Source organism: Gopherus evgoodei, chromosome 5 (genome assembly GCF_007399415.2).
Source record: "Gopherus evgoodei ecotype Sinaloan lineage chromosome 5, rGopEvg1_v1.p, whole genome shotgun sequence".
Lineage (NCBI taxonomy): Eukaryota > Metazoa > Chordata > Testudines > Testudinidae > Gopherus > Gopherus evgoodei.
Window position 1 is genome coordinate 26,024,839 of NC_044326.1, and position 13,298 is coordinate 26,038,136.

The window sequence follows — 13,298 nt, forward strand, 5'->3', positions numbered from 1 at the left end:
CAGGGCAACGCTGCTCAGATATGGGCAAGTATGTTCCATCAATTGAGAAATAGGTGAGTAAAATGCATAGCCAGTAGCTTAATATGAATGCTGCAACTCAGCAATTCACTGAAATAACAGAGCAAAACACTGTAAGAGGTACAATTTGGAAAGACCATACATTATTTTGATCTTGATTGACAGAATGATTAACCTATTTACAGTTGCATGTAACACGTTTAATAAAGTGCATGGTCTGGTTATTCCATTTTCAGCAATTAACTGCAAACACTATATTGTACTTTATTACACAGAGCAATGGACCATGTTGTGATTAGCAAAATATAAATCTATTTTAAATAGGTAAAAAAGGTGCTTTTAATGAAAACTTTACAATTGATTAACTAAATACATACTTCGTATGATAGAAACATAGTTAAATACATTATCTAGGTACTGTATGCAGCCAACAACAATTAGCTGCTTGGAACTAACTTTTTTTAAAAAAGAAGAAAAATAATGAACTATAATAAAAACGCATGCAGAAAACTGAGAGCTGACTTAAAGACTAGGGAATGCAAAAATGTAACATCTTGCTTCATCTCCATAATAATAATATACAAATCTGAGATTGCCATGAAGAATGACATTTCTACAAAATCTTGGTGCAAGCAGAAAAACAGCAATATGTAAAATACTGTTTCAAATAAAAATAAAAAATAGATCAAATCCCAGCCTACTGTATTTATGGTAGACACCTCATGTCTATTAAATATCTTTTTAGACTTTTATTGCTGCTATTAATCTAAAACAGTCATTCTACAATGTTAAGCACTAGCACACCAAATCTAAACTCTCATAAGCCTTTGGTGTGCTGCCACTGTAATTTTAATCAGTACAATTTAATCAGCATAGCTACCACCTGGTTGCAGCCTGCATGCTACCAGCTCTGCATGGCCCACAGTATAAGAATCACTGATCAAAACCCAGACATTCAAGGTAAGAACTTACATTGAAGCTAAGTGGAAATGCCACCTGCAATAATAGTAACACTCTTTGTCTAACAGTAATAACTTCTACACTGTGCCATTGCATCAACCTTTTACCTAATTATCATGCTAGATCTTCAGACGGTGGCATAGCACCACTGACTTTGATGGAGTGACACACCGATTTACGCTGAAGCTCTGTCCCTGTAACTATAATTATAGTTATCTATTCTGAACACTTCTATACTGGCCTCATCTTTGAAAAAGGCTTCTCTGATGGCTCTTTTAGCATTCAGGGGGAGAAACCAGCCATGGTGAAAGCACCATAATTTGGTCCCTGGAAATAAAACATACTACCCTTCTCTACACACAGGGTGGTATCCAGGACCAGCAGGGGTTAAACATTTAGGAGATGGCCCCTGTTAATTAGCCCTACACATCAGGAAGTATATAACCTTCTGGCCTTTGCTAGGAAAGGCCCTAGCGAGATCAGCAGAATATGCCAGAAGGCCTGTACAGGGACTGGCCAAAAGAGCTGAGGAGGGGGATTTAGCGATGGTTTAGACTGTTTGCTTCTTTTTTTCTTGCTGTTTAATGACTCAGAAAGATGCTTCTGACCTGATATGCTAGGTGGAAAGGGCCTATAAGAGTCTTAGGTTCTGCTAAAGAAATGCAGTACCCCAGGACGAGGAAAGGACTGCGGGAGGAAATGTAAAAGGAAACGTTTGTCATCAGTGTCCGCTCTGTTTCTTACAATGAGAGGGGTTGGGCTCTGCTGCCCTAATGAAGAGTCATCTCACCTCAGTAACCATGGGCTTAAATACCTGCTGCTTTGAATGCTGTGTACTATTATTGCTCAAACAGAGCCCTCTCTAGTGATAGTGTCAGTTGCTTCAGTTTCTATGGGAACAAGTCACTTTGTCACAGATTTCCCCTAGATTTAAGCATCTCATATTCAAACACTCGTCAGGTTTTCAGTTGTCTCCATCTGATTTTGAGAGGTGCTGAGTATCTGACTTCAGCTGGAGTTGTGAATGTGCACTGCTTCTGCATTCTCTTTTGAAAATGTTTGCCTGGTTTTTCAGAAGAATTCAATGGCAACTGCAGTGGACAGTACTTTTGTAATGAGGGCCTTGCTGTGTTTCCTCCTCATTTATAATGCTAACTACTGTTAACTAATACTGCTTATTATCAGTCAGTACTTACAAATGATTTTATTTACGTTGTAGTTTGATCTTTCAGATCTACTGTTTATTCTCTCCAGGCTTCATTTCCCATCCCTACCCTGCCAGAAAGAGGCCCCCTTTTGTACCACTGCCCAACATGATGGGCTTGAATTTGCTTGAGGCCACACTCAGATCTTTATTCAACCTAAAGGCAGAGATTTCTGAGAGATCCATTGCCATGCAAAGTTTTTATGCCAATCTGGAACTCTAATTCCTGGATCCTGGCTGGCCAAAGGGTCAGAATATTCTCCCTCCTCTCCACTCTTTGCTCTAAAACTCTTTTTTGGAGGTGTTGTCTCCACCCCCCCTCCTTTTTTTTTTCTTGATTTCAGTGAGCTGGGAACTTTCTGCAAATCCAGCTACTTTTCACAAAAAGCTCAGAGCTCTAGCTGGTGGACAGAGCTTGCTTCCTGGTCTTTTGTACAGAACCAAGGGGAATGTTTCATTATCAGCTTAAGGAAGATGGCTACATGCTATATCTCCATGTGGTTGAGTTTTGTTTATACTGCTTCACAATTGTGGAATAAGGCTTCTTAGTGTTGAATGAGGTTCTTATTTGTTCCCCAATGATCCTGCTCAGTAAATATTTACAGTAGTTTAGTTTGTCCAGAAAAATGCTTTGGGTCTCAACATTCAGGCTGACAGACAATTCAGAGAACTCTTTTCACTACATGTTGCACCTCTTCTTCTGCATCTTTGAATTCTTCCGTTGATCAATTTCAGTTTCTTGCTGCTGCTGTGATTTGTTTCTGATTAAAAAAAAACAAACAAACAACAAAATAAAATTTCAGACCAAAATTCTCCATGGCTCTGATTCCACTTTAATAACACAAGGGAGTTTGTTACATTGTAATATTAGGCTTTCACTTTCTGGCTTCAACTGACTTATTAAAAATCTGACAAAAACAAACAGGATAAATATACACTGATCTGCCCTGCGCTCTTCCCCATGCTCCAAATGTCTTCTGTTTGCTGAAGGAATGTGGTGTGTGAGAAAGCATAGTAATCATGCTATCAGGGACAAGAGCCATCTTCTGAAAGCAATCCCAGCCCATAGTCACTCGGGATAAATACTCTTCCTAAAGGCTCCATATGGTTCTTGAGAAACAACTATTTGTAATGCCTGTCAGAATGATCTGTTCAATGCATCAAGCCCCAGCAACCAGCGAACCAGTTCGACCTGTCCCCCCAGCAATCATCTGCCATGTTTAGGTTTGAGCCTCTTTCTCCTTGTCCAGTTAGCACCCTAGGAGATGTTTCAAATAGTGATTATGTTGATAGCAAAAGCTGTCAGCTCTGCTCCTCCAGAAGCCAACAACCAGCACCTGCTTTTGTCCAGGAAACCGAGGCAGTGGCTATTTAGATACCAGTGGCCAGATTTTGTCTGTTGTAAATCATTGTAGTTCCACTGACTTCAAAAGGCCTAGGTTGAATTACACCAGCTGTGACTCTGTACACAGTGAAAGACACCTTAGAAATACCAAGCTTGGACAGAAACATACCATTTCTTATTGCTATCTAAAATTAAAGTGAAAATTAAAACAAAACAGACAAAAACAGACCGGAGAGCCAAATTTAGAAGCTCTTCCTGCATTTAAAAAGGGTGATGGGGGAGAGTGAATATGTTCACGCTTTAACAAGAAAATTGGTAAGAAGAGGACAGAATATAGATACTATATTTTTTCTATCAGATCAATGTACTTTCTTGAGAAACAGATTTTTTATCAAGTTATTATAAACATGCTTTTCAGTTGGCATCCATTTTAGCTCCAGTTATACTTGACTGATCCGATGTATGTTCCTGGAGCATCTGGTCATTTTTCATTGAAATCACCAGAATCCTCTTTTCTCCAGGAATGGGAATTCTTCCTTTTTGTTTTTTGGCTTTTTCCTGAAAAGGCATGGAAATGTAGTTTTAAATCTCTACGGTAACTTATTTTGATTATGATTTACCAAGTGGTAGGCATGTCTTTCTTTTCACACTTGCCAAAGGCTGACATGTTTTAGAATGTGGCATAATGTCTTAAAGCACAATTAGGTAGTTTCTAAATAGATAAGTGTATTAGCAAACTAATGGAGACTGCTGTGAGCTACAACCAAAAGAATAAAGGCAGCTGCTTTGTAATTTTAAGGAAATATGTAGACAAACTTTTGATGTTAATGGTCCATAATTTTTGTGTGGTCTCAGCTATGCCTCTAGTTTTGCATTCATAGTTAAGGCACCCACAGGGACAAGCAATTGTTGGCGGGGATGATAGCATGGGGATGAGGTAGGGTGGGTTCAAAAGTGCCTAAATGAGTTAATTAGGAATATTGGTGCCATTGCTCTCAATTGAACTTGTGGACCTAACTGAAACCTGACCCTAAATATTTCATTACAGCAACTGATTAATGGAATCAGCCAGGTCAGGGATTTTCAACCTGGAGGTTGCACATTCATTTAACTGCACCTGCAGATTTGGCATCACAACTGATGGTGGGGACAAAACTAGATGTCATTTTAACAAATTTGTCCATGTGAGTTGAAACAGAGAATTAATCAAGGCTGCAGTTAATTCTTGTAAGTATGCATAGCCCCTATGGTTGTACTTATTCATAGTTTACTTTTTTAGGCTGTTGGTGGGAAATGAAGGAGGATTATTCCTTCCTCTCCATCCAGGGAGAGAAATCTGGGTGATTCAGTTCTAATGCCTGTTTGCAAATAACTTTAATCTGTGAATAGAGTCCTTCTTTATGATCTGGTGGTTCTGAAGAGGATGCTGAAGGTATCAAAGTAATTCTGGGTTGAAGAATTAAGCTAGCCAAGGCCTTAACCTGCTGGATATAGCTCTGGTAAGACTCACACAAATGTGTAAAATGATATGGTAACTTTCATGACAGAAGCTCTACTTAGCAGAGCTTCTCTCTTTTTCCTTGATGCATGTTCAGATCTGAATCTTCTTATTTGGTGCCTACATCTATCTGTTACAAGATGTAACCCAGCAGGAAAGCCCACCACTCTCAGCTAGGAGTGGCAGATAGCCTCCCCCTGAGTGGGAAATGTGTTCCAAGAGTTTTCAAAGGTACCAACGTCAGTTAAGTCCTCAATTCCCATTCTTTCAGCGTGAGATGGGTGCCTCACTGCTGTTTGTGCCTTTCCCAGTGTGGTCAGACAGGAGTATAGCCAGTGAACTAATGTCTTGGGCTTGAAAGCGCTTAGGAGGGCCCTCTGTTAGAAAAATAGGCAGGCAAGCAAGCATCTCAATACTAACCTGATTGTACGCTCCTATTTAAAGGCTGCTTGCGCACTGTGAGGAGAACTCGGGCCAATGCAGCTAGCTCAGTGATGAAATCCTGTTCTGCTTGCTGAACACAAAGGAAGACATATTATGACACTTTATAAAAGAGAAGAATGCTAACAAAGTTTGAACAGTTTGATTCCAGGCCCATCCTAATCTACTCATGGAGAAGATAGGTGAGTCTAGAAGTGAGAAGAGCAAGGCAGTCACCAGGGTCACATCTATGAACCAAAGTATGTACTACTAGTAGTAATAAGGCTATGTCCTCTGCTTTTGCTCAGCAAAGAGAAAGTGATGCAGAGACAACAGAAATGTTCTCTCATTGATAGGGTGGGCATGCTCAGAACTGGTTCTAGAGGGAACTTTAGGTGAGAAAAATGCACATTAAAATAAAACACTCACCAAATGTTCTTCTGTGCTAATGGAATACCCTTTAGGAGGACTGGACTTAACATATTATTTGGTCTGTTCTTGAAAAGGCTTTTGAAAATGTATAGAGCCTGGTTCACAGCCCACTAAAGTCAATAGGGCCTTTTTCCACTGACTTCAATGGGCTTTGGAAAAAGCCCCGGAGCCTCTCAGAAGTTTTGCCACTGCCTTCAATGGGAGAAGGAGCAAGTCCTGAGCTAGCGATACCTGCAACTTGTTTTACCTTGATTTACCTTTAGCTGATTTTCAAGTTGTGTTTCTAGATGATGCAATACCAATATCTTCTGTTTTAGGGAGTCCAGACGAACCTGCTGCTGCACATCAAACTGAGCCAAGAATTTTTGTTGTTGTAACAACATCCTGGTGAAGGAAAGCAGGCTAGTTTTAGAGGATTTAATGAGTTTAACTTAAGGAATAGTTCTGTTTTGTGCTATTTAGAAGGTTTCTTAGAGAGTGAGAAACTCTGACTACTAAAATCACCCCTTCCAGCCATAAAAGACCATTAATTTTGCCAAAGCAATTAATTTTTACAGCTTCCATAGTCACTACATGGAATATGATTTTTTTTCTCTTTTGGTAGATTTTCTCAGGGGCATGTGTTGCTTTGGATAGTCTTTTGGTAAGATTCAGGCCCTCTTTTGTAATGTTCTATGGTTAGAGGCTGACATATTCAGATCAGCTCCTTTGTCTTTCCCTGTATCATCTATGTGCCAAGAGGACTTACTTGTGGAAGCACAGCTAAAAGAGAAAAGAATTAGGAATTTCACTCTTGGTATTACACAGCTTAGCTGAGACTGAGCCAAACAGTGCTTGTATTAGCAAATGTATTCATTGCCTGCCTTGGTTTGCTGGCCAAAGATTAATATTAGTACAGTAGAACTGGAATTTCTGTAACTTGGCTGAATCTGAAATGCTTCTTTCCTCCAATTGGTTATTATATTAGCGCTATTAGTCACCCATGAGATTCCTGAGAACTATTAGTGCCTTTGATATCCTAGACCAGTATTTCTCAACCTGGCGGTTGCGGGATGAGTTTTGGTGGGGCTTGGGTGGCTTCTGCCCCAGCCCCCATGTGGCAGGGGTTGGGCCACGTCAGCCCCCTACCTTTTCAAGCCTTAGTAAAGGGCAGGTTCATGGGGGAGATCATGATTGTTTTTTTAAGTCCAAAGGGGGTCGCCGGCACAAAAAGGTTGAGAAACACTGTCCTAGAGCATTCTCAGTTACAAATGCTATCTATACACCACCAACTAATCGAGGTCCATTTTAATGTTGAACGCTTACAGAATGTTGACTTTTTCTAATTGCTCTTTGAGCATGGAATGAAACACCTGAATTGAGGCTCTAAACCAACCACAAGTGAAATCAATAGGAGTCTTTCCATGTGTATGAATAGGACCTTCCCCACTGATTTCCTTAGAACCAGGATTTGGCCTTAGAAGAAATCACAATGACAAGTGTGGAGTAAGTGTTGATGATTGATTTTTAAGATATTACTACATTCTCCAACACTATGTACTTCTGCTTGTACTAAGGTTGACTTCATTGTATTTTATATGAAATATCTGATGGAGAAAGTAACAGCTAAACTTTGTAAAATGAGGTGAATTGTTTCATCTCTAAAACCAGTGACAAAGACTGGGGAGAGTGATGGGCAGCGAAATCTTTCCTACAACCCTTAGTTGCATGGATTCCTTCTAAACAGTAATATTATTACAAATGACAATGGAGAGCGGGGACTTAAGCAATGATTTCCAGTGAGTTAGAGGTAGCAGAATATCTGTACAAATGCTTAACCTGGCTGATGTGTCAAAATGAAATGATCTGTGTCACTCCTCATGCTAAGTTAGGTCTTTTTGAAGATAGTACAGAAAAAAAAAGGATTACAAAAACAAATATGTCACAAACTTCATGACTTAGGGCCCAGTCCTGCAAACACATGCAAAATGGAACCTTTTACTCTAGTAAACAGTACATGGTTAGTAAGTGCTTTTGGGATCAGGATCTTAGTTGTGTAAAATCAAATGTAGCAAATTACTGATTTTGATTGGATAAGAATCCATTAATTACACTAATACTCTACGGGCTGGATCCATTTGCAGGATCTAGCCCTAAATAAAATACAGTATCTTTGAAAGCACAGGATGCTAATTGTACTTTTCTTTGCATTTCAAATAAGGTTATTCATGATCCCTTAATTTTATCTTAATTACAGTATACATTTACTCAAAAGTAAACAAGAGTACTTTCAGTGTTTTAACATCATATTCTGTCTAATCTGGTATCTGAAAGCAGCAGTATCAATGTCATATTTACTTCAAAGAACTTTCAAACCATGTGCTAACTTTTAAAAAAAATTTTAAATAACCGTTCTGATAGCAAGTGCCTTATGTGTTACTTTATGTACTGTGATTAATGACCATCAAAATGTTTACTAGTGACAGAGCAATTCTCTGAGCTCAGATACATATAAATTGAGACCACACTTTCTTTTTTCTTTAAAGGCAAAACACAAGCGAATGTTTAAGAAGAAGTTTTTGTGGTCTGTTATTTGAAGTTATTTAATCACAGCTCAGTTCACAAAACTGAAACAACTCACAAGATTTAAATATCAAGAATAAGGAATATTCCTGCCTGCTCTCACCTTTGATGGACTGCAGATGATGTGTTCCGGATGCCTTGATTCATTTCTTCTTTCAATGTTTGTTCATTTTCTTCTTGTTTTTTTCTGAGTCTGTTATTTTCAGTTCTTTCTGCTAAAATAACATTTCTGTAAAACCTTCTGCTCAAAATAACAAATCCTGGGATATTTTTACTTTGAGTTGTGACAATATATTAATTTAATTTTCTTATCAGCACAATTCAATATAATCTCAGTCTTTCCAAAGTTAGTGCTGTTTTAGTGTGTAAAGTACATCTTACATACACCTGCTGTGTACACAGGAACTCCTCACTTAACGCTGTAGTTATGGTCCTCAAAAATGCGACTTTAAGTGAAACGATATTAATGGCTAGTGGCAAGAGTTACAAGATAGATGTAAGTGGTATACAATTCTGTCTCTTAACGTAATTAAAACAAGAATCACAAAAAAGAAGTAGTGGTTCATAGCTATTAAAAACCTAAGATGAATAGCAGTAAAGGCACATGGGTCTTCAATATTCTTTCACTCTAGTAATTCATGATTGCTTTTTGTTTGATTTGTGATTCTTCACTGGCTGTGTCTTGGGCCACATAGGTCTAGATCATATTATCGAGGGTCTAATACACTCCTGTTTTTATTACCAGTATAAATACATTTCTGCTCTATCATGCCAGTAGGTTTATACTCAAGTAATGCAATGATAGTATTTTTCCCCTAAGTGTGGATCTTCAATCAAAGAGCAAAACCGCATTCTTAGCAGCTGCTTATAAATTTAAATCTCATAGCTCATAAGCAGTAATACTGATGTGTTGAACCATTAGTATTATCCAAACAGACAACAAAATGTTCTAAATGAGCAACTGCCATAACTCACTCCATATTTTGTCACTTAGTCATGAGAGGTATTCAGGGCCCTGCTTAAGCAAAGCATTTAGGCATATGCTTAAATCCAACCCTAGTTAGGAAAATATTTTTGCACATGCTTAACTGTAGCCATTTGCTTAGGCCCATCAGAGACACTGGGATTTAAGCAGGTTTTTAAGTTCAGAGCTGACTAGGGATGCACTGCTGAATCATGGCCATCGAGAGACCCTGAATGACACAGACAGGGACCCTTTACTGCATGGCTCTCATTCCACAATGCAGCCTCTAAAATGCACTGGAGTTCCTACCCCTTGTATCGCATGCTTCAGCATAGAAAACTGAATGGGAGGTGATGGTCATTGTCTGGTACAGCCAAGGTCTTAGTTTGGTGAACTGGTAACATTTTGGAAACCAAAGCTTATAATTATTATACTTCCAGAACGTTGTATTGTTTTTGAAGGTGCAAGCAGATCTACAAATTCAATTCTTTGTGACATACTGTTACATTCTCTTATGTTTAAAGATCTTTATATGTGGTGACAGGGTGCTAACAGCAGCAACCTGACCACTGACAGTGCTGCAGCTTAGGGAAGGCTGCAGGCCCAGCTGAGGGCAATTAAACACTTTGTGGTAGGGGATTGTGAGCACCTGAGTGGCAATTGCTGGGTTAACAAGGTAATTGTGTGTGTGGCGGGGGAGGAGAATATAAGGACAGGAAGCAAAGGTGGCTGACAAGGAAGCTTGGGTAAGCTGCAGGGAAGCCTGCCCTTGCTACAAACCTACGTTGCATAGTTTCTTTTGCTAAGTGTGCCCTCTTACATAACTAAACAGCCAGGTATACATTTGTGACTGCAGAACCACCTGAACTGGCCAGGCAGTGAGGTTCACTAGGTAGTGAAGGAGGGGCCCTGTCACATAAGCACACATACATTAATGGCATTTGTCAAAAGTAAAGCTTAACACCACATAATTGCTGCATTCTTCATACCCTGAAAGGATTTCAGCTGTTGAAGTTTTCTGTTTTCATGCCCGTCCATGATTTTTTCTATTTGTTGGTAGTAGCATTGCACCAGTCTATTGACACCATTGCTGGTCACATATACACTCTCTACAGCTGCTTCTATCAGTCTCTCCTGCAATACACAGTACAAGTAACTATTAATTTATCAAGGGAAGAACTAAAATGTCTGTCTGCTTAAGAAGCAAACTAGAAGACGTGTGGAAATCTTCTAAAGGTTAGCGTGCAAGTGCATGTCTGTGAATTTAGTACTTGTGAAATGGGCTAGACTGATGTTCTGGAAAATAGGGTCCTCTGTTTATCCACGGAACAGTACAACACGAATAGTGACAGTGCAAGCTTTCCCTACTAATATGCTTCAATCCTCAACTGGAGGGGTTCAGTCTCCATGACCCATTCCATCTCAGACTGCCAAAGAACTACAGTACACACACAGCTCTCCCATTTTTCATTGTACAGTAAATTAAGCAGCTTCTCCTCTTATCTCTGTCCATCCTGCTATATACTGTAATATGGGCTAACCAATTTTTGTCTTGACTTGGCAATAATTCTGTTTAATTCATAATATTTATTAACCTTCTACTCCTTGCAAATGGGTAGTGGTCCCAAAATGCTCCCAACCATACTAATTCTCTCTGTCTTGGTGAGAACTCTCAACTCTCTTATACTCTTGAGTTGGGCCTAAGACCTGGTCTGGCTGCCAGGATGAATCAGCAGAAGAGCTCTGTATCTCTATACAGAATTTGTAAGATCATATAACAAGTTCCAGTTCTTCCGCTTGTGATGCTTCCTTATGCTGGATAAAAAACTACTAGTGTCCCTCCATTTTATCAGAAAGTAATTCCTAAAAAGACTGTTAGGGACAGATCAAATACCTTGAAGTCCTCTCCATCGTCAGAGCTTTGCTTAGCAGCTTCTTGCCGGGCATGCTGGAGCAAGGCCTGCCCAATCACTTGTTCCATGTGCTGCTGCACAAGCTGAAGAGCTTCTTGGATTTCTGCAACTAACTGCTGATGAAATTCCAAACGTGTTTGTTGAGTTTCCTCTTCCAGCTTCTCCTCTTCTTCCAGAATGTGAGATTCCTAGTAATCAGATAAAAGCTATAAGAGAGCTACATTCCACTACATATCTTTATGGCCAAATAATTGGGCTTTAGATTCTTGATTCTTTAGGAGACAAAGACATCCTTAGAATAAGTCCGTTGATCTTAATAGCTACACTGAAGTTGTGTGACTCTATTGTACGTGTGGTTTTTAAAGGAAAGTCCTTTCACTCCTGCAACAAGACTGTCTTTGACTACATCTGTATGTACCTATGTCATAGTATAATCCCCCACTCTGAACCTTAGCGTCCAAAAGATGGGTTACCGGCATGAATTCCTCTAAGCTCAATTACCAGCTTAGCATCCGTAGTGCTGCCACCAACCAGGAATTCCAGTGCCTGGTACACTCTGATCCCCCCAAAACCTTGCCCAGGGACCCCCAAGACCCAGTCCCTCTGGATCTTAACACAAGGAAAGTAAACCCTTTCCCTCACCGTTGCCTCTCCCAGGCTTCCCCTCCCTGGGTTACCCTGGAAGATCACTGTGATTCAAACTCCTTGAATCTTAAAACAGAGAAGAAAATTCATCTTCCCCCCTTCTTCTCTCTCCCCCTCCCAGACTCTCCCTGAGAGAGAAAGTAATCCTAACACAGAGAGAAAATTAACCTTTCTCTCCCCCTTCCCTCCTTTCTCCCCACCAATTCCCTGGTGAATCCAGACCCCGTCCCCTGGGATCTCACACCAGAATAAAAAAAAAAAATCAGGTTCTTAAACAAGAAAAGCTTTTAATTAAAGAAAGAAAAACAGTAAAAATTATCTTTGTAAATTTAAGATGGAATATGTTACAGGGTCTTTCAGGTATAGACAGTGGGAATACCCTCCCAGCCTAAGTATACAAGTACAAATTAAAATCCTTTCAGCCAAATACCAATTTGAACTCCTTCCAGCCAAATACACATTTGCAAATAAAGAAAACAAACATAAGCCTAACTCGCTTTATCTACCTAGTACTTACTATTCTGAGCACCTAAGAGCCTGTATCAGAGAGATTGGAGAGAAACCTGGTTGCACATCTGGTTGCTCTCAGAACCCAGAGAGAACAACAACCAAACACTAACAGCACACACAAAAACTTCCCTCCCTCAAGATTTGAAAGTATCCTGTCCCCTGATTGGTCCTCTGGTCAGGTGACAGCCAGGCTCACTGAACTTGTTAACCCTTTACAGTCAAAAGAGACATGAAGTACTCCTGTTCTATTAACCCTTAACTATCTGTTTATGACAACCGATTTCTGGCTCCCTCCAGAGATGGGTGAGTGGTTGTGTATTTAGAATGTTCATCAGGTGTACTACTAGGGGGTAGTGTCCTCTTTCAAATAAGATTTGAAATTGAGGTATTGACCACTTCTGGTAGCTAAGCTTTGAACAGCTAGTGTGCTAACCTCAGTGACCTGGTTTTATTCCAATCTGGGTAACTACAATTGCTTACCGCTGTTTCAATTGTTTTGTATTTTTCTTTCCATTTTGTCCTAAACTATTGTTCAGTTTTGCTAGGCACGGTTAAATGGATGATGTGTTTCACCACAGAGGCAGCTGCATTTTGAATGAAGCAATTCTTATATGGAAAGTAGGAAAACGACTTTGGGATCCTTTGAAGTCAAGGCACTAAGAAAGAACTATGCTCAGGCACTCAGATAAGATGGTGATGAGAGCAGTATATTGTAAGGTCTTAGAAGATAATACTAATGCAAAACACCTGTTTTCTCTAGCAGGAGAAGAGAAGGGGGAAATGACGCACATTTTAAACATATAGTCAGTAAAAGCCAGAGAGAATAA

General features: G+C 39.6%; 1 protein-coding gene across 1 annotated transcript in view; it reads right to left on the bottom strand.

Moving 5' to 3' along the window:
• Nucleotides 1–209: 209 nt before the first annotated feature.
• Nucleotides 210–13,298, bottom strand: part of EVC (EvC ciliary complex subunit 1) — a 101,451-nt gene continuing 88,362 nt past the window's right edge. Inside the window, exons 15-21 of the mRNA XM_030563462.1 lie at nucleotides 11,298–11,504; nucleotides 10,393–10,537; nucleotides 8,543–8,654; nucleotides 6,135–6,261; nucleotides 5,446–5,539; nucleotides 3,974–4,085; nucleotides 210–2,943 (exon numbers count right to left, since the gene is read on the bottom strand). Of these exons, the coding sequence (XP_030419322.1) occupies nucleotides 4,009–4,085; nucleotides 5,446–5,539; nucleotides 6,135–6,261; nucleotides 8,543–8,654; nucleotides 10,393–10,537; nucleotides 11,298–11,504 (762 nt within the window). The 3' untranslated portion in view covers nucleotides 210–2,943; nucleotides 3,974–4,008. The remainder of the gene's footprint in view (nucleotides 2,944–3,973; nucleotides 4,086–5,445; nucleotides 5,540–6,134; nucleotides 6,262–8,542; nucleotides 8,655–10,392; nucleotides 10,538–11,297; nucleotides 11,505–13,298) is intronic.